This window comes from Cottoperca gobio, chromosome 6 (genome assembly GCF_900634415.1).
Source record: "Cottoperca gobio chromosome 6, fCotGob3.1, whole genome shotgun sequence".
In the NCBI taxonomy this organism is placed as follows: Eukaryota; Metazoa; Chordata; class Actinopteri; order Perciformes; family Bovichtidae; genus Cottoperca; species Cottoperca gobio.
The window spans coordinates 4,061,791-4,083,417 of NC_041360.1; the positions used below are offsets into that span (position 1 = coordinate 4,061,791).

A 21,627-nucleotide genomic window follows, 5' to 3' on the forward strand; every position below is an offset into this window, starting at 1 on the left:
TGACACACAGACACACAGATGTGTCCATGTGCACACTTAAATGCACAAACTGTCAGTCGCACACGTTTGAAAATGAACAGATAAACATGCACATGTGTCCAGAGATGCAAACAAACACAAAGGCAGAGGCGCCCCCACACACTCCCACACACACATAAATCAAACTGCTGAACAGAAAATGGTTTAAAACCAACAGCCCTGCATCATACTGCACAGCACTTGCTTTTTTTTGTGACCACACTTTCAATGGCTTGCATTTTTCACCCATTATAATTCATCATGGAGGAGTCACCACATATGAAAAGTCAGGCAACTGACTGTACACTCACCAAGGTAATAACATATACATTACAAGTGTGCATATATTTACAGTCACAAAGCGACATGGAATGAAATACAAAAATAATTAGTGTAAATAATACAGAAAAATAATGTAAAATCAGGAGAGCCCAAGATAATCACATTGGTGAGCTATGGTCGAGATAAGACTTGAAATAAAATTTGATTACATTTTCTTTTTCAAAACTCCATGTAAACCTTCCAATGAGACAAATGATAACTCAACCCCCTCTTCTCCCATCCATCTAATAGAGTATTTTCTATACATTATAAGTGGTTCTATAAAGTAATTATATCCCCTCTATACAAAAACTCAACATATTGTGGGTTACTGTCAACCCTCATTTAGACATGATTACATGTCGGTGTTAATAATGAGTCGGCTACTGTAGACCGAATTGGTAGATCACATGTAGGGTAATATATAACTGTGCATTATATTAGCATATATGAATATCATAATATAACCATGGTAAGGCCTGTGTCAGTCGTTCCTAATTCCTCATTCCTAAGATTTAGAGAACCACATAAATAAATAAAATACATGTACATATTCACATTGACATATATACATCTGTACTGTACAGAAGAGCTTCTGTTGATGAATAGGTACACATTGAGTCCATGGAACCCCTTTATGTGCATATGGCAGTGCGCAAGTGTAAACAAAAGAAGAAAGATGACCCCGGTAAATTCAAAGTATCTCTTGGGAGTTGTAGTAGATCTGAGAGGGTATGAAAACCGCCATTGTGGGAATTGTATGGGTTTTCCTCCTATTTGTATGATACTATCTTTAAATATTGGTGTGTATATATATGCCATTTGGTCTCCCATTGGGCTAATTTTCCAATTTGTTGCCACGTACAAATTGGATGGCTTACAATTGGTCCAAATTATGTTGTTTTCTACCTTTACATCCTCTTCAAACCATTTTGACAATGGACAGCACAGCACTTTCTTTTTGATTATGCACTGATATTTTAGACCTGCTGACCACTAAAGCTGACAGGGTTACATAATCAGATAACAACTCGAGAGATCACTTGAGTGGAAGAGCAGTTTTGTTGCACATTATGCCAACGAGCAGTATCAGTATGCCTGTGTGTATGCTGTCTTCATGTTGAGGTATTTAGCATTGAAAATACTCCCCATGACCCCTATTTGTTTGCAAAAAATCAAATGTTGAGTGGTGTCACATGGGTGCAGTTACAAAAGCAGCTGCACTCTCATCGTCAATTTACTATTATGTGTCCATTGATCTTTTTTAAATAAAACATTTAGTTTGAAACAGTGAAAAAAGAGATGATTCCGTTTACTCACAAAGGCCTCCTCAGTTGGCAGTTGGAGCTCCAGTTAGAGCTGAATGAATCCTCTCTCCTCTGATGAATGTGCTAAAGAGAGATGGTAAATGCTGAAATCATATTGCACTGAGGCTGTTGTTGGGATTCTCACAGTATGGAGATTGCGCTATTGGACTCAATTTCCCATGATGCTTTGCATCTAGATCCTCCCTCACTTCCTGCAACCTGACGTCACCTTTTCGAACGTAGGTGTGAAAACTCAGTTGATAAAACATAGCCATGTGTTCTCTTTCTTTCCTCCACGCGGAGGAAAGAAAGAGAACACATGGCTGTGTTTTATCAACTGAGTTTTCACACCTACGTTCGAAAAGGTGACGTCAGGTTGCAGGAAGTGAGGGAGGATCTAGAGTGGACCTCGACGGACCCTCCTGGTGCAACCACGGTTCCCCACCGAATCTTCCCAGCGGAAAACACGCCACCGCAGCCTGCAGCATCAGATGGCTCTCTGATCACTGGACTTTCTCCTTTAATGGCAGAGAACGTGAGCGCCCTTCCAAATTAAACAAGTTTAGTCCATGGAGCAGTTCTCCACTGTCAGCTAGCCTTCACAATAGGAGCAACAAGTAGCTAGCAAGGAGCTAACTGCATACTGTAAGGTAATCAGAATCAGAAATCCTTTATTAGTCCCACAACGGGGAAATGTACCTTATTACAGCAAAAAAACCTATGAAGTAAAGTGGCGATTACACAATAATGAAATAGAATAAAAAATAGGATAAAAAATGAATATTGCACATGGCAGTGATGATTGTGATGAGACGTCACACGTGGAGACGGTCACAGGACCGTGCACACGTTCTTTTCACACACTCTCTCTTCCACACACACACACACACACACACACTCTTTCATTTGTGTACATATTCTCTTTTGATTGCTTAGCATTAGATATTGCATTTTTAGACATTTATTATCTTAATAATAAATGCTTTTTTGGAACATAAATGCTGATTTGTTTAATGTTGTACAACAGTGTGTATTGCCAACCTCTACTGCTAAATAATTCCAAAATCCTTCAATCTTCACTAGCTTTTGATATGGTCATTGTGTTTATAATTATTAATTTAATTGTCTTTATGACACTATTTTATGAGACTACATTAACTGGCTGTCATTTCCCTCTGATTCAGAGATGAGGAGGTGGTGCCCCTATTGAGGTGACTTGGTGTAAATTAACTCATAAAGTACTAATTCATATAATTAAAAATGATATTAAATATAATAATTAAGATTATATTTGATAATAATATTTATTATTAATTCCTTCTGAAAGCCATTTTAATGTCTTGAGCTAATGCACCTACTTCATTGTTGTGCCAGTTATTATTAACTTCTATTTATGATTTTATGAATATTAATAGTTTTATTAATATTAATTATCATTAATATGTGTTAATAACCAGCCTTGGTCATACCAGAACCACAAACACGATGGTGACCCTGGCGTGAGGCGTACCACTGTTCCAGACTGGAAGTTAGGAGAGTAGTTTCCCCCCTGAGTCGGCTCTTCCACCAAGAAGGGAGGGCAGCTTGTATGTTGCCTGAGAGGCTAATTCTCAGGGAAAAAAATCAATTACTGTGAGCATCAGATGAGCTTTTCAACATTTTAATCAACTCAGAAATTAATGAATGAATCAATCTGAAACTGTAAAAGTGAGGGGGACATGCCCCCCCGCTCGGGTCAGGCTAATAGTGCTGATACATTGATGTGGGGATTGCTGAGTCCCCACCCGACACCACAAACAATATGAGATTTTTACTTCAGTCAAACAAATCATTTGCTGAACTGAACTGACTGTTTGGAAATACATCAATCTGATTGCCATGGTTACCTGGAGCAGTACAGAGCTCACATTGGAGCCTTGTCTGACCTTTTACTCGTCTGAGAGGAGTATTATATCAGTGAGATCTTGGAGAACTGCTCGGTATACTTGTTCTGCTCTAACAGCGGTATTACGTGGATTGTGTGAGCTAGAAAGTGCCCCGACAGCTCCGATGAGATAAGTCATGTAAAATAAATCACTTCAATAATTTGGAACAAATATGAGTTCTTGAAGATATTTCAAATGAACCATCATGTTGCTCTGTGTAAACAAGTGTTTGCTCACAAGTTTGCCACGTCAACTTCAAAGATGCCAATGTTCAGAAATTGTTTCCGGTGCCCCAAGTGGCCAGAAATATAAGTTTTTGCATGTTCAAAGACGTGCAATGCATTGCAAGAAAAAATGTCTTAGCCATTTAATATTTAAACCAGTTTATCCTATGCAGGGTAGCAGAGGTCTGGAGGCTATCCCAGCTCACATTCCACGATAAGCAATGTATCTAACACATCTGGGGCCGTAGACCTGAAATCAATCAAATCTGTTAATATAAATATGTTTTCTGTTCTGTCAAGATCTTCCACTTCCAATCATGTTATGAAATATTTTCAGTTGTGGCGTATGCACATGGCAATATACCCCAATATAATCAGCAACATCACAAATGAATTACCATCCTATACTGTATGCTGCTAAGAAATAAAACATGACAATATTTTAAAACAAGTTCACACATGTGAGGTCTTTGCAGCAGACTCATGCAGGAGCCTAATTTGCAAACCGATTTATATACATATTATAAGCAGCTCGATATACCAGCAGCTGCTGCACCCATATACATAAGCTGCTTGTTTATTCTACTATTGATGCCATATTTGAGTCAATGCAATTTAACATTTGGGCTGTTGGGTATTTTTTTACTTTGGAACTTTAGGTGATTCATGGAGATAAAATGTTTTTCTCCCAGACCTCCGCCTCTCTCCGCCTCTCTCCCCCCGTTTCACCTGTTGCTGCTTCCAAAGCCAGTGTGAGGTGTCATTACTAGAGCTGTACTCAACCAGTGTGTTCTCTATGTGGGTTTGTATAGTACTACTCATTGTTATTATTATTATACTATAATACTGCATCTCTTGAGAGAGTTAAAAAAATGATTGTGGCATTTTTACTCAGCATGCCTATTTGTTCCCTACATCATATACTCTTATCTATATTTTATTCTATCAAACACTCCTTTTGCATGAGTGTATCTCACTTATTCCCCGTCTTAATAGTGTGTTTTTTGTCAGAGCTGTGTTGACAGTATTGATAAATACTTGCAATTCTGGAACACTGCAATATCTGACTAATCCTATCTGCAAGAAAGCCCCAGCATTAGATCAGTAACAACTTGGCCACAGTGGAACAAGCTGTAACCACGACATTAGTATATTATCACCTTATTGTTATTATATTCTTTGTCAATTTATTGGATTTTTAAGGAAAAGTAGTGTGTACATTACAATGGCAGCACTCGAGAAGCGTGATAAAGTATGTATAAATATATGTATACAGTATATAATACAATTATAATAGAACAAACAAAAAGGAAAGAGAAAAATATGTTTTCTAGTTTTTTAAATAGTTTTTTTAAAATAATAAATATTATTCAGGAAACAGAAGAAACTAACAGAAAAAACTAGCATTGGCAACAACAGATGATATGAATGTGATACATCATGAAAAGGACCTGATCACATCCTGTCAAGCACATGAGGTATATGAGTCAGTTCACTCCCGTAGGGTGCATACAATCACCTTATAAAGTAGTTATTCCCCTTATAAAAAAGGCAATTGATAGCCAAAAGTTGCCTATATTTCCACATCCAGTAGACACGACACGCAGAAACTTTAGCATTCATTCAGAGTCGAATTCTGGCCACATGATGAGAGAAGCTACCGATCTGCAGAGCTGAGGGGAACTGTGGAAGAAATATGATGTGGGTGACACTTTACACCAATTTGATCAATTATTTATATGGAAATATTGATCAGTGCAGCTTTAGATAAAGTTTTTATGGGGGAAAAGGTGCTAAAAAGGTAACCTCTACTCTCCTCCCATTGGTTATGGGGTCATGAGGTAGGACCTCCCCCTCAGTTACTTGATAGTCAGTCTTATACATATGCAGCCAACGCTCTGTGATACACTCTCTCCTGATACTTCACAAACACACACACACACAGACACACACACACACACACACACACACACACACACACACACACACACACACACACACACACACACACACAAGTTAGACTAAAGCAGGGAGGCCTTTATTAGCTTCATCACCAGGACTTTAATGTGACATTTATCCGTCCTTCTCGCACCTCATTACCTCTGCCAGTAAAGGTCAAGCTGCGCATGTGGGTCCTCTCAGGTGTTTGGGCCCCTTACACCGTTTAATCTTTCTTTAATATACATCTGCTACCCAGGAGCGCATGGGGATATTACTTCATTACTCATGTGTTTAGAGGAATCACATCTTTAACTTTACTGATCGGAGGACATGATGGACACTGAGGGATTTCATGACAGTGTTCAGATCGGGGTGAGGCACACAGACATCTCTACTGGCTTAAAACACTTCTCTGCCAGGTGGGACAGCTGCTGCTTGGATATCATGCAGGGTGGTGATGGTGGTAGTGGAGGGGGGTTATGGGGGCAGAACTTCCTGTCTGTCTCTCTCTATCCCAATGCATTGAGAAATAATTGAGCGCAGTGAAAGCCGAGCATTCATTCAAGGACCTTGACTGGCATTGCTAAAGCCTGGATGCTCAGTGTTGATTCTGCAGCACCACGTCAGGAGATAAGAGGGGGAAAGTGAAAAACGAGGGGATAGAAAGAAGGGAAAGGAATAAAAGAAAAGGAGAAGAAGAGCGTCTGTTACGCGCTGGACTGGAGCCGTTATTTCCTTGTTAAACAACGAAATCACGCGATTGATGTTTTTTTAACCGCTGAAAACTTCAGCTTTCACTCAGAATTCATCTTAACTCCAGTAAATTCGGTTTACATTGGATTACGTGGATGCGTCGCACTCACCGGACCTACCCAGACGTGTAGCCGTGGTGCTTCTGGTGCGTCTTTGCGCTGGTAGCGGCTGTGAGCGTGTGTGTGTGTGTGTGTGAGAGAGAGAGAGAGGTGGTGGAGGATCAGCCGGAGTGGCCGACCAGACAGAAGGATGCTGGAGGGCAATGCCTGCAGAAAGAGAGGATGAGATTTGTCGAAAGGCGCTGGAACTGCTCTCCGACCTGTGCTCCAAGGGAGAGGTGCAGGACGACCACTGCCTGGATTTCATTTACTACTTCAGGGACCTGGCCAGACCGCGATACACGGACTCAGGTCAGGCTCCTCAATCTTCTCTCTGAGAGTTTAAAGTAGACTGGAGTTTTATTATAGGAACCTTCAGCTCTCCTAAAAAGCATGTGAAATATGTGGCTTTAAGGTCAAATTGATAGTTGGTCCTTAGCTCAAGAGGGTGATCAATTTAAAAAATATATTTTTAGAAGAGCATTCAGCAGACATTCAAACACAAACGCTTTATATGCAGCTTCTCTTAAACTTCTCAAACTGCAAAATCTGAAACATAATTCTTCTGTTCTGACATGCAATCTATCCTCTTGCTCTAAAAATTGAGACATTAATCAGTAGATTTAGGTGAGTCTTAAAATAAAGGGTGTGTGCAAGCCTGCAGTAAAAGATGATTTTCTTTGTCCATTAGTGGTCAGCCTGAAAAGAAGATAAATAGACAGTAGCAACCACACTGTGTTTAACTGTAGTCCCTGTTTACTAAATTAACAACGATATTTAAGTTTCCAAAAACGTTATCACATAATGATATAACATAGTCTAAGCTTAGGGGCTCACAAACAACATAAACACATACACCCATGAAAGACTCACATATAATTACATTTAAATAAAACAATATCATAAATAAAAACAACATCATAAATAAAACAATATCATACAGAGTGTGATCTGTGAACCTGTTGCTTGGATCGATTGGCACTAGCAGAATCTACAAAGTATTTCAGACCTATACAGTATGTGATTTGTTTGTTTGCAAATCCACTTCAGCATCCATCCTCCTCCTCAAACATGCTGAACTGTGTGAGTATTGGTTTGGTTTCTCTTTTACTCTGGCTGGCTGGCCTGCAGAGAGAGAAACAGCCCCACCCGATATTCTTCATATAGCTCCCAGCACTGTGCAGACACGGGTCAAGCACAACAATGAAGACCAGTGATGTAATCCAGTTATTTAAAACTCCCAGCATGGAGTGGTTGGCTGGAATTTATTTCAATATTGGCATTATAAAACAATATTCTAATCAGTAAGGAGGAGACCAAAACATTCTGCCACATTTTAAAAACTTTAAAAAGGCTCAATTTGTACTATAAACATTTACATTTACACTGCATATTACACCAAAATATCGCCCAAACTAAACACTGTAGGAATATTACAGGGATAACACTAACCTAATATAAGTTATTTTCTTTAGGGAGGGCTCCTCAAAACCAGTCATCTCTCTGTGATCAAATGTTCAGTACAGTGTGTGTGCATGTGTCGTTTTGGGTGTGCTTATACATATCAGAGCATGTAGGCTATTTGATTTTATTTCCTATGCATTTGTCTACAGTGAACAAACAGTACAGAAGGCATATCTGTTCATTTATTTCTCTCCTCCTCTTTGTGTGTGTGTGTGTGTGTGTGTGTGTGCATGTGTTCACATGTATGTTATTTTTTCTTAATATCAGCTGTGGCTGCGCCGCTGCCTTTAAACATGTTACAATTCATCATTAAACATGTATGATAAAGAGGAAGTTCAAGCTACCAGAGTAATTCCCCTGAGGAGCTGTGACCCACTTCCTCTTGTATTAGGCTGCTCTAAATGCACACACACACACACACACACACACACACACACACACACACACACACACACACACACACACACACACACACACACACACACACACAGACACAGTTTGATCCACAACAAAAAACACACAAACAACACTAACCCTCTGAGTGGAGAGGGGAGAGACTGGAGCCTGCCAACTGCTCTCTGATACGGGAAGTTTTGGGAGTTTCTATTTTTTGCAAGTTTCAAAACGGCTCCGTCCAAACAAATGGTTTCACACTCAAAGATAAAGCCACAGGAGGAATCTATTATTCTACTTTCCCCATAACCGACACATAATGGACCCACACCAGACCATAATGTGATTTTTGTTATCCACCGCAAATGTTCAAAATAGTTCATGGTCCTTAAAGTTAAAAATTAGTATCAATCAATCCTGAATTAAACGTACAGTAGCAATCATTCCAGCGTTCAGTAAATGTAATAGTTGGCTAATCATTTATACTTGCTTTTGTTCCTTATTTTAATGATCGGATGCAAAAATAAGGGGTTGCTCAAGTTTAACATAATAACATTATTGGCATGCTATTGGTGTAACTAGGGGCGTAAGCAAATATTGATACACTTGAGTATCGCAATATTATGTTTTGTGATACTGTGTTGATTCTCCAAAACATCTAAACAGTGGTTCATATTTAGTTGTGTCTTGATGTTGGATGCTACAGGGACTTTGAAATAAGAAAATGCTGATCCCACTGTTCTGATTGCATAACAAAAGTTAACTCAGTTTCTATGCATATGACGATGTGCTGTTTAAACTATGACAATTTCCTAAAATTTGATTTAAAAATAGCAATACATCGCCTTGCTAACAGTATTGCAATATATTGAATCTTAACCCTTGTATCATGATTTGTATCGTATTGCCTGATTCTTGCCAATACACAGACCTACTACCAATTTAAAATATATGCCTTGAAATTGTTGTGGAAATGCTTTAACATAACAACTTTTAAGTTTGGTTGCACATTCCAATGAACACTGTTGCTGTATCTCAATTAAGGGGCTGCAGCCTTCGCGGTATTTAGAGGCCGGGTCCTCCGTAGACCGCGAAGGCTGAACCGAGCGGTCTACGAAATGAGACGGTCTGGTCTACGGGGGACTTCCTAGTACGACAAGGATGAGCATGTCACCAACACGCACTTGTATGGGGGGGACGCTAAGGGTGGGTGAGAAAACAGCGGTCAGGAGAATGAGGCTGGCAGGTCACTGCCAGAGACACCAAGAGCTGCCAGCCAGCAAACTTGTGCTGTGGGAGCCAACACACGGGCACCGTTCACGAGGGCGTCCCGCTATAACATACGTGGATGTACTCAGGAAAGATGCGGGAGCTGGCAAGCTAGCCAGATGCATGGAGGATCGGGATGACTGGAAGCACCGATGGAGGGCCCGTCTGAGGACGACCTAGTAGTAGTACCAGCTGTTCACGCCCCTACCTTTTGCCGCTCCCATTGCCTAGCAACTCTCAGAAGTTATCAAGCGCAGTTTACGTCTTACTTTAAAAAAAATTCCCAGAGAACGGAACAAGAGATAATACTTTTATTTTTCTTGATTGAAGATATGCTTTATCACATAATGTATTTTAGACGGTGGAGGGGCATCTCATACACACTCTGGAGACCCCCCCACATGATGCATCAGGAGACACCAGGGGCTTTATTGTGGCAGCCCATCCAAGTCCAACAGCAAAAATTTTATGTATATACTGTAAATGTTATATTGTTTTATAATACTTTTCAGTTTATAATAATCATTCAATCATTTTCTTTGTTCGATCATTCATTTCCATTCATTGATAGGTAGTTTTCTAAATTAAATAATCATATGTACAAAATAAATCCTTCTTGAATCTTGAAATCAATTAAGTTTTCATTCATTTTAATTTATAGTTCATGTAAATTAAATACACAATATATTCATCATTATATATATTATTTATTTCATTTAAGTTACATTTCATTTGTCAGAAAGAAGAGTCTGTCCATCCTCTACCTGCTCTCCATCATCTCCCTGCTCTTCATCATCTCCCTGCTCTCCATCCTCTCCCTGCACTCCTCTCTTCTGTCTCCGTCTCCTTCTCCCTAAAACAAAACAAAATGTTAGAACAAGTTTAGCTGTACACCACTAAACAAAAGCAGATTAAGTTGCAAAATGTCTCGTCGGAAATCAAACTTCTCTGGGCGCGCAATGAATCTTGGGATACCTGAGGCCGTGAAGGATAGATCAGATGTATCCTCCAAATCCGGCAAAAGAAGGCTGCATTTGTCGGCTGCATTTGAAGGAGTCGCCGAAATGGGACACCCCTGTCGCGGCCGCTGTGACGTAATCGGTCTACAAATGCTGCAGCCCCTGAATTGAGACACGGCTTGTGGCTCTTGTTTGCATGAGGGAAGCTAGTGAGGGATCATGTCTGTATCGCTGCACTGGAGCCTCTAGTGGTGGGGTTACACATGTAAATGTGAGTTAAAAGGTGGTGTCTCTTCATTGACACTTTCATCACAAACATAAGCAATTTCTAAATAATTATTCATCACAAGTCTTTCTCTTGGGAAAACATACCCCCAAATATTTGAAACACGCATCAGTAGCTACGGCTCAGGACACTTTCACAAAACTTACCGGAATGCATAAAACATAATGGGCTATTAACCTTATAGTATAATGTTATTTTCACCAAACTAAGTAAAGACTGAACTCTCCTAATAATACGAGTCTATATAGAAGACCATCATGACTCTTAACTCTGCCCTAAACTACTTTGTGTACCTATGTGTTACGGAGGGCCCATTATGTTCCTGTTATAGTACCTTGGTGAAAAATGTACTCCTCCTGTACCTCTATTATTGAGTGTGCAGCCTTCCCCTCAGTGGACTTCCATGATGGCACCAGCTGTGGGTGCTACAGTGGTTACGCAATTGCAAATCCTTTTTCTTGGCCTCATTTGTAGTCTCACTCTTCCTACCTGTGAGTATATATATATATATATATATATATATATTATATGTTTACATATACATATATGATAGTGATAGTACAAATGTGAGGGCAAGGGCAGCTAAACATGTCAAGGTTTATACTCCTTGAACGCAAAGTTATTGTAATGTCATGCAAAGGCTGCTCCATTTGCACCAGTGTGTCACCAGGTGTTTTCCAGCTGGGCCTCCTCAGTGCTTTCATACAAATACTTGATCTATTAGGACTGTATATTTAAGTGCTGTGTCAAACTGAGTAACTATGTCTGACCATGGAGTACAGTGCTGTTGTATTGACTTAGATTCAAAGATATCTGATTATCTCAGGGCTTCCATACATGGTGCAGTTTCAGTCAGTATAATGAAAGCCTCAAAGTCTTCCACAGAACACAGGTTAAAAACTAAAACTAAAAGCAATGAATGTTCAAATATATTCACTTTATTTTATGGTTGCTCAAAATGTGTCCAAGGTTTTTGTCAACACCGTCAAATATTTATAAAAAAGCACTAAAATCAGGCGACCACATGATGAATTGTACTCCTGAGGACTCGCTGTCCACCCTCCACATCTGCTAAATGCTGATTACGAGAGCATTCAGGCTCCTGTAAGTTTGCTATTTTTTCAAGAATGTTTACATATTTATTGATGTTGCTACTGTCACAACCATGATGTGTCAACAATGTCTCTTTTGTTCTATAAACACATACGTTTAGATTTCTTAACAATAAATATTATTTTTTTTCAAATTTAAGACCTGTTTTATCCAAATTCTCAAGAATCAGTGAAAGACTAATGTTAAAATAATTAGCTCTTTCTAATCAAAAGCAGAAATTATACACTAAGCAAGTGTTTCATAGTTATACATAATATTTCATAGTTTGAAATATATTATATTTTTTAGTGAAATTATTATTAAACGTTTGTGTCGACCGTATCCCATTACCACTGCTAGGTGATATGTTAGCAAGCTAACGCTAGTTTTGTCAGTTATCTGTGCATAACTAGATTGTGTGGTGTAATCCATTTCATTTTATGATACATAAATCTCCACCTCGAAAGCAAACACTTACAATTTACTGTAACTAGGTTTAAGTTTGAACTTAATAACAGCTGATGCAACACATTTTTACAGAAGAAAATGACATTTCCACCTCTCTATCTAACCTTCTCATGATAAAACTCATGTCATGGCAAGCAAGCATCTATTATGACATGTTTGTTGGTACCAGACAGCGATGTCTGCTTCTGAATGGAAATAATGGTTTCATATTCTTACTCAAAAGCAGAAGAGACTGACACAAGTCCACAACAACCGTGTCCCATGGGAAAATTGAAACGCACAAAGTACTTTCATTTCTTGATCTCCAAGATGTGTGATTGATTAAATGTTAGGGGAAATACGTTAGGTTTCATTACTCTCTTGATTGCATTTTTGAGGTATTGTTGCCAGGCAACATAACATTATTGGATATTTGGATTAGAAATCTTTGAGCCTCTGGTGATATTCTTGAATGAGCTCAATAAAGTTAATGGTTCTCGTCCTCTCTTCTCGTCTCTTAATTTGAAATCCACCTATCCACAATACTCGTTTGAATTCCCTAGAACTACATTCCTCCGGGTGTTATCCATGCACAACTAGCCCCTTTTCTCCCACTCAGCGCAGTAAAAGTAATTTCCAGGACATTATCCCAATGCTCCCCCTTAAAGCCACACTCCCATGCCATGGGACATCAGCTATTGTCTCTTATTGACCCACTGTTGACTTATTGAACTGCACTCCCTTGAGGAGGGACTACTGTACATCGAAGAGTTTAATGAGATGACTCTAGCCGCGGCCCACTCTCTGACAGTAGCAGGCTATGGAACTATAACATAGTCATAAATAAGCATAGGCTTTCTTTACTTAGTTTTGCTCTCAATAATTGTATTAAGCTGAACGTTGCATCATTTTGTAGATATTAAAATGTATTTATTTATTTCCATATGATATATATATGATATATGTGTTGTTTTGGCTTTCTAAATTATGCAAGGCGGGATCATTTTGGACCAAGTGGCAATGTTTTTACCATCTTGTACTTTAAAAGGATCCAGTGGGGTTTCTTTACAACAGGGGTGGGGAACCTTTTTCCTATTAAGGGCCATTTTATTTTTTATAACATCCTTTGAGGGCCGTACTAATTATTGAACTCATAACCTCTTTTTAGACACAGCCCATTCATTTCACTTTTCTTTTATGATGTGCAAAAAAGCAACTATTTTTTATTCATTTTTCTGTTTCATCAGAAATCAGAAATCCTTTATTAGTCCCACAACGGGGAAATGTACCTTGTTACAGCAAAAGAACATATGAAGTAAAAAGGCAGTACACAATAATTAAATAGAATCAAAAATAATATAAGTACCAAGTGGTTGATAGAAAATAAAGTGACCTTGGTCAGGAAAAACAGTCAGTCGCCAGATTTATTCTATTGCCGTCTAGTTTTTTTTCTAGTGGATTTTTTTGCAACCACTCTACCTCCTGAGCCACAGCCTCCCAAGATCACTTCTAACGTGTCAGCATGCTTACATTGTCTAATTAGACTAAACGCAAGTAGATGAGGCTAAATGGAATGTCAGATTGGTCAATGGACCATTGGACAAATTAAAAATGTTACCTAATGGTAGTGCTAGATGAGCCAGTTAAAGTTAAAACCAGGCAAGGCAATTTATTTTACAAGCATATTTTGTTATAATTGTTACATTTTCTTGACATCCTGTTAGCAATCAATAAATGAAACACTCTGTGAAAAATAAGAAAGACATCCAGTATCTGTGGCTGTTGCAGCCCTGTAATAAGCCCGTCCAATCATTTAATTTGGCCTGCATGAACTTAATCTCTCTCTCGTCCTCCAGCAGTTGTAAGGCAGTGCTCTTTCATGTGTTTTGGGAGAGTTACTTTGGAGAGAGGCCTGACAGGATTTTTTCAGGTGGGTTATTTTCAATATCTTGCTTACTCTTAGTGGTTTCTCCAAAGTTGCCTACCCAAGCTTTAAGGGATCACCAAAGTTATTAAAATTCATTTTAAATGCCAATCCACCTAATAGTTATTGAGGTGCTTCCCCGATTTATTTCAAACATGTTATTGATATGTATTTAGGAGTTCAAATTTGGATGATTATATCAGTACTTTCCGAGAGCGACCACAATAGCTAATGAGAGAGACGAGCTGAAGCTATTGACGGCGTTGCAGTTCTTGCTGAAGAATAGACAACCCGTGTTGACTGAATCTCCTCAATTATGTTCGCATTGAGACTCGTTTAGCCTCCTGCTTTGTTTTTCTCACTGCAAAGCATTACTACAGCAAGTTATTTCACCACTTCCGTCTCTATTTTTTTTACATTGGCTTCGTGACTGAAACTCAGTGCTGATATTACCAGCCCTAAGTATTAATAGCAGTAGCTGTGTTGTTGAGCTTCCTGTTAGGATACAGTTAGCTTCTGGGGCTTTTATTTTGAAAAACGAGGCCCATCCTGAGCTTCCTGTTAGGATACAGTTAATTTCTGAGACTAGTTTCTTGTTAACATAAAGTGTGAGTTTGGGGCTTTTATTTTGAAGTGGTGGGAGGTTGAGAGAGGGAGCGTGAGAGAATCAAACCGTCTGTTGTCCATAGGGAGGTTACTCCATAAGAAGGGGCGCTCTGAGAGCAGAGTCCTGGTTGGAGTAAATATCCAGTGTGTGTGTGTTTGTTTGTCTGTGTGTGTTAAAGTGCACTAATTAGTTAATGTCCAGCAGCTGTGTCCAGCAGCAATCCAAGGTTTCTATCGTGATCATTTCTGATCACTGGCTGACAATCTCATAGAGATCGTATTGAGTTTCACCTCAGATAATCTTGCTCTCGAATTGAAAAAACATAACTCCTATTGCTAAAATTTCTTACAGTGAGGATTTAAGATCCTCTGATGAACAAATAATGTAATGTCAAACACGTGACCGTGGCAGCAGGTTACAAAAGTCTTACTGCTGCAAAATGTTGGTGTGATTTAACATGGAGCTCTATAAGGGAATGTCTGATTGAGGTTTTGTCACACATTTGCAAACACTGGCAAAAATGTAAGTCCGTTGGCTTCAACAACCACATCTTTCGAATTACCACACATTTCCCTACGTTTATTACCTAAAATGATGCATGAAGAGTGAAAATTGTAGGCTTGGCAGCAGGTTTAAGATATTTTTCTGCAAGGTCCTGTCCACTATAGCCATGATGTCACCCATTCTAGCTTTGAACATTCAGTCCCATACTCACCCATTATAAAATCTGACGGTTGGAAAATTTCATAAAACTTAAACTGATTTAGTGAAAACCGTGATAGTTATCGAAATACCTGTTTAGTCCAATAAAGTCCCAAGTTTTTAGAACCGTTTAAACTTTTAATGATAAAGTATGCCGAATCAGTATGGCCCAAAGTTGAGTGTTTTAGAGCTCTGCTCACGACAATTTTACATTAATTCCTATGGGGAAAATGTTTTTTTGTGATTTTGTTCAAAAATAGCACACCCTTCCCGATCATTCCGCACATTTTGATGTCTTTTGTGTGCATTCGGTGTCAAGGCTACGCAAAAAGTTGGCAAAAGATGAAGAAAAAGATGCGATAATAATATTAAATATGCCCAATACTGTGTGTGGCACACAGAATAAGTTGAAGGTTAATAATTTGTATAACTATTCTGTGAATGCTGCTGAATTCACACTAATAATAATAATAATAATAATAATACTAATAATACTAATAATAAGTATGCAGAACAATAGACTGTGTGGTCACACAGAGTAGACTGCCATCATTGTGAGTATGATGTGTGTCTCTGATCGGTGTCTGCCCTGCTCAGGGACTAAACAGAGGGTGTGATAGGCCTATAATGAACCTTCCTCAAAGGCACAGAGACTTCTATATCCTATCATCACCACTAATGCTTGCAACCACAGAGACGATACTGCACTGCAATAACAAAATAAAACCAACAATACAATAGTCCTGACTGCTATGTCCCCTAACTGCCATGAAGTCAGTAGTTATAGTGTTCATGGTTGTTATTATGACCTATAGAGTTAATAATAAGAAACAAAAAGAGGCACAGAGAGGCTTTCAGAGGAAGTCTGTTTTTATACATATCTATATGTAGCAAGGTGTAAGTAAGAGTTCTGCTTTCATGCTGTACACCACAGTTTGTGTCTCGATAGACCAATTAATGCTGCAATTAATGCTGTTTTTCCCTCGCCCTAAGTGTTTTATGTGTCTAACCTTAGCTCCCCCCTAGTTTTTTCACGATTTTCCAACTGAGGTAAACAAACATCAGTGACCTATTTGAATTGCTGAACAATTCAGAGATGAGCGATGATTCAGAAGGCAAGAACCAAGCTAATGTATGTATGTAATGAATCTTGTGGATTGGTTGTTTTGTCTTTCATTTAACACTAATATTCTGTAGGCCTACTGGAATTGTATAAGTCAATTAAACATATAAACACATATTCTGTTCATTTCAATTAAGCAGGAACATTGAAGTATTGATTCTGAATAACTCATTTGTCTCATTGTCTTTTATTCATTAATCCTCCAAATTAATAAAATAAGGATGATATATTTTGTGTGTAAATTCATTGAAATACCTCATGGGTTATAATTATTTGTATTGCCCGTTGTGGGTACCCTACTTCAGATAAGGTAGGTTAGATCTTTAGGACTCTTCTGGTTGTTCTTGGACTTAGACGTGGATTGAACAGGCTATCACCTTCATCACTTTATAGGCTCCCTGTCTCAGGTGAGTCTTTATCAATCTCTTCAGGAATCTGCCATTCTTGTTTGGTGGCAAATGTCCTCTGAATCCTCCAGTCTCTGCAAATCAACCCAGGTATCTTCTAGCCTTCAGCCCTTAGGTGAAGCTGCATGGCCTCAATTTCCATTATAGTCCTGACGTTTTCCTAATCAATTTCCTCTGGTCTTCTGGACTTTTGCGGTTTTGGAGGTTATTTGATACCTGTCAGTGCTTCACTGCTCTGCTCTGAAGAGATGATTGTGAGGTCTTTCTGGAGTTCAATAGAAGCTCTTCTTTTAGAGCAGGGGTTTTCAACGGGGGCGGCGCTGGAAGCAATATTTTTGAAAGGGGGGTGTTTATGTGTTTTTAGGGGGCGTTTGCTTTATAGGCTCTGCTATATTGTTAAATCTGAGATTTGAAAAAAAGAGCGAGGCAAAGTCCTTATAAGTGTAAATTTACTTGGCAATAAACCGAATTCTGAATTGATTCTGACCAGTATTCAGGCAACTTTGCGTGTTTTTAGACTTTAATTTTTATTTTGCTAAGCAATAAAGTGTTGCTTAAAAGCACAAATGTTTTTCCAAGGATACACCATGAACGCATTGTTATTGACGTGGTTACAGATTTACAAGAGGGTGTTCCGCTGACAGGCGTGGCGCTTTTACAGAGTATTTAGACCTGAACAAACAGTTAAGAGTCATATTTATAAGTGTTCACATATTTTATAACAATAATTATAACAATTAGAAAATGTTTTCTAATTGTTAAAACTAATCGGAATTAATGGTAACAAACTACCGCTCTGGTCGGGATTTGGACCAGCAGCAGACGAGCTGCACTCTGGCTGCTCGTAGTAGCAGAGCTAACATCTGCATCACTGCTGCTGGATTTTTTGCACCTTGTAGTTCTCTCCTCTCCTTTCCTCTGCTCTGTCTCTGACTGGAGGTGTGCGCACGTAAAATGTATATTTTCATGTCTTTGTTTGCTCTCTGGGTACACGGCGTATCAGGGCAATTGAAGGTAAAAACAACGACAACAAAAGAACACAATAATATAATATTTATTATTATTTAGAAATGTTATTATGTAACTTCAATCTCAGAGTTTGAGTTTTTATAATAACATAATATAGCAGCCTAATAATAAGAAAAATAATATAATAATTTAAATACAAAATTAATATAATCAATATGTAATACAAACAATACATACTAAGAATAATAATCAGAATAATACAAACAGAATAATAATCAACATTAAAATACAATTAGTGTACATTTTATTTGATGGGGGGCGGTAAGGGACCTGGATAACGGATAGGGGGCGCTGGGCCAAAAAAGGTTGAGAACCACTGTTTTAGAGCAACTAGCTTCATGGCATCAGGTTTGCTGTAGTCCTTTGCTATAAGCAAGCCACCAGCAAGCCTCCACCCTCAGGTGAGCCTGGATCACCTTATTTTCCATTATGGCAGAGGAATTTATTTATACTTTATATACTATATACTTTATACTCTTAAGTGGGTTTTCCCACAGAGCTAGTTGGCGTAAGAGCAGTAGTGTGGCATCTGTCTGTCATGATCTTGATTTTCTGTTTCCTGTTTTATTTTGAAATGTTCACTTCCCCTTGTGTCTTGTCTTGTTTTACGTCCTGTCCTTGTGTTTTTCCGTCCTTGTGTTTTTCCGTCCTTGTGTTTTTCCATCTTTCTGTGATTGTTGATTTAATCCTCCTGTGTTCATTGACCCTGCCCTTGTGCATTTGCCTTTCTCCCCCAGCTGAGTCTCGTTCCCGTGATTAGTGTCTGTGTGTATATATCCTTGTCTGTCCCATTGTTCCTGGTCTGTTCGTCATCCATATTATTTTACCTAGCGTGCGTCTTCGTGTTTCCTTGTGATATCCTGGTTTGTGTTTTCACTTTATGTTTTACCTATTATTTTTAAGCTTTTAGAAATACAGCTCTCTTTTTGTTAACCCTTTTTGTATGCCGCTCTGCATTTAGGTCCTCACCTTTTCTCCACAGTAACACTGGCAGCTTGCAGCCCAACAGCATGATCACCATTACAGATGTGACAGAAAGAGACAGGGCGGGAGAATGAGAACACTTAAAAAGGCTTACTGAATTAGCTGCAAGCAGTTTTTATGTGCACTGTTACCACACTTTTAATATTGAAGAAAAAGTCTAAATGTAATGGTTATGCAACCAGATCTAAAGTTATAGGAGCTTATTATTATTATGATTATTATTATGATTATAATTATTATTATTATGATTATAATTATTATTATGTTAATGTGATTCCTAAACTGAATTATGGATTCTCAATAGACAAAAGCTTCTCTATAACTCAGTTCCAGCAGAACATGTATGATGACTGTGCATTTTGATTTAACTGTGTGAGAAGGCAATTTTTCAGCTGGATACACACTCAAAGGTTTTTGAATGTATTCCTGTGTGAGTGCCTGTCACAATAACACACATGCTAAATTGAGCATACATAACTGGCAGGAACATTTTAGTTTTATAATTAGTGCTGTTGGGTCTCTTTCTGGTTCATTTGCTACCTATTCTGAGGTTCAATAAAAAAACAAAATCATTTCTACAGCATAGCTGGATAATCAGCTATCCTTGAGTGTGTTGTTGATTTACACGCCTCATCAAAGGGAGATTTAGTCCAAATCAATAAAAGCAGCCATCTGTGTGTCTATTCACTTTGGGGGTTTAAGCTTGATTCAATTCAGAGGCAGAAGAACAACTCTGCCAAGGCTTCTATCAGGAAAACCTGACTGATCTCTTCCACTGATGTGCTTCCTGGTGGTAAGCAGTACAATAGTAGTACAACACGTTACTATAGGATTTCACTGATGTTATTACATTTACTATGTCACATAACATGTTACGTCATGAAATACCAAGCCACTTCCGCCACTTTGCTATCAGAAAACAAAGTGGTGACTACTGCATGTGAATGCATGAATGGGCATGGAACGATACTTAATATAACAGTAACTCTTGGACTAGACGATAATATTCACAGCGTTATTGTCTGTGATGGATCGTGTCATCCACACATATCCTCCTTACTCTACGATTATCCAGCCGCCTGTCAGATTGCAGTGACGAAGTCCTCCTTACAAAGAATGAGGGATCCTCCGGTTGGTGCTTATGATTAAAAACAATGTCAAAAAATTGATAATAGGAAGCAAAGGGGTGGTGCTAGTGTATCATACAACGGTGGTTAGAGCGGTTATTTAAGATTTTGTTGTTGTGCAGCGCGCTGGGATGAAGGCTTTCTGTGGTTAAAGTTGTATCTCCCAGGCAAAAAGTCAGCATCCTCACCCGTTAATATTCCTAGTAGAAGACATGGAAGGAGCAGCATTGTCCTCGAAATTGCAATGTAGGGCTAGTAATTCCTAGCTGTAAGTAACCATGTGAAGCCAGACTAATATTCTTTCTAACAACCCCGGCTAACTAGTTTACATACTTGGACAAGCAACAAAGAGATTCGTTTTAGAATTATTGTTTGTATTGGAAATAACTGTATGTGTTAAAATTGTAACAATACGAGAGAAAAGGGTTTGAGGATGAGGACTAACTCTCAAAATAATGTCGTATGAAATGCTCCTTGATCTCGGAAGTACAGTAACAATGGGTAACGTTACGACTAGCTAGCTGGACATGCTTACATTAGCAGATTATGTTAGAACAGAAAAAACTCACCGTTTAATCTATTTCTTGTAATTTTGCCCATGTGTTTTTGGTTTAGTAAAGTCTAAAAAAAGACCCCAAAAGTATTTGAACACAGTGTCAGTCTTACTACAGCTCCATGCACTCCGCTTCAACAGGGGAGGGGTTTAGCTAACAGTCAATTTAGCTCATTCATTATTTCACGGTAACAAAACTGCAGTGGTTACAGTGGGACAAACGTACCAAATGAGAACTCAGCAAGCTTAGGCTTTGAGGTAAGCCTCCTCTAATACCTCAGTAAGTATCAGACACTTTATACATGCACCAGTTAGTCCTTCATGCATATTCACATAAACTCAAGTAACCCCACCATACACAGTTACACTAATCAAAACATTTCTAACCTTTTTTTAATTATAATTGTCGACTTCCTTCAGCTTATTGATTATTGGCGCTCCTGAATCCAATTAACTGCCACCAGCTGTACGGTGTAATGGCCTTGATGCCTTGATTGCACCCTGCAAGGGGACTTGAAAAGCGGAGGCACCCTGAGGTTTTAGAAAATGCTGTTAAAAAGGTAATGGAATGAAGCCACTGGCTATCAAGCCAAACTGGAAAGCCAAACTTATCAAATAAGGAGCAAAAGTGTTTTCAATATTAAATGTTTTACTCAAATATTTAGAAAGGAATG

The 21,627-nt window shown here is 38.7% G+C and overlaps 1 protein-coding gene across 3 annotated transcripts in view; it reads left to right on the plus strand.

Annotated features, from left to right (window-relative positions):
- The first annotated feature begins 6,260 nt into the window (after positions 1 to 6,260).
- syt9b (synaptotagmin IXb) overlaps positions 6,261 to 21,627 on the plus strand; it is a 48,822-nt gene continuing 33,455 nt past the window's right edge. For all 3 annotated transcript variants that reach the window (XR_003832422.1, XR_003832423.1, XM_029434653.1), the window contains exon 1: positions 6,261 to 6,899. Coding sequence is in view for 1 of the 3 variants with exons in the window: in XM_029434653.1 (XP_029290513.1) it covers positions 6,752 to 6,899 (148 nt within the window). In the remaining 2 variants the exon portion in view is untranslated. The remainder of the gene's footprint in view (positions 6,900 to 21,627) is intronic.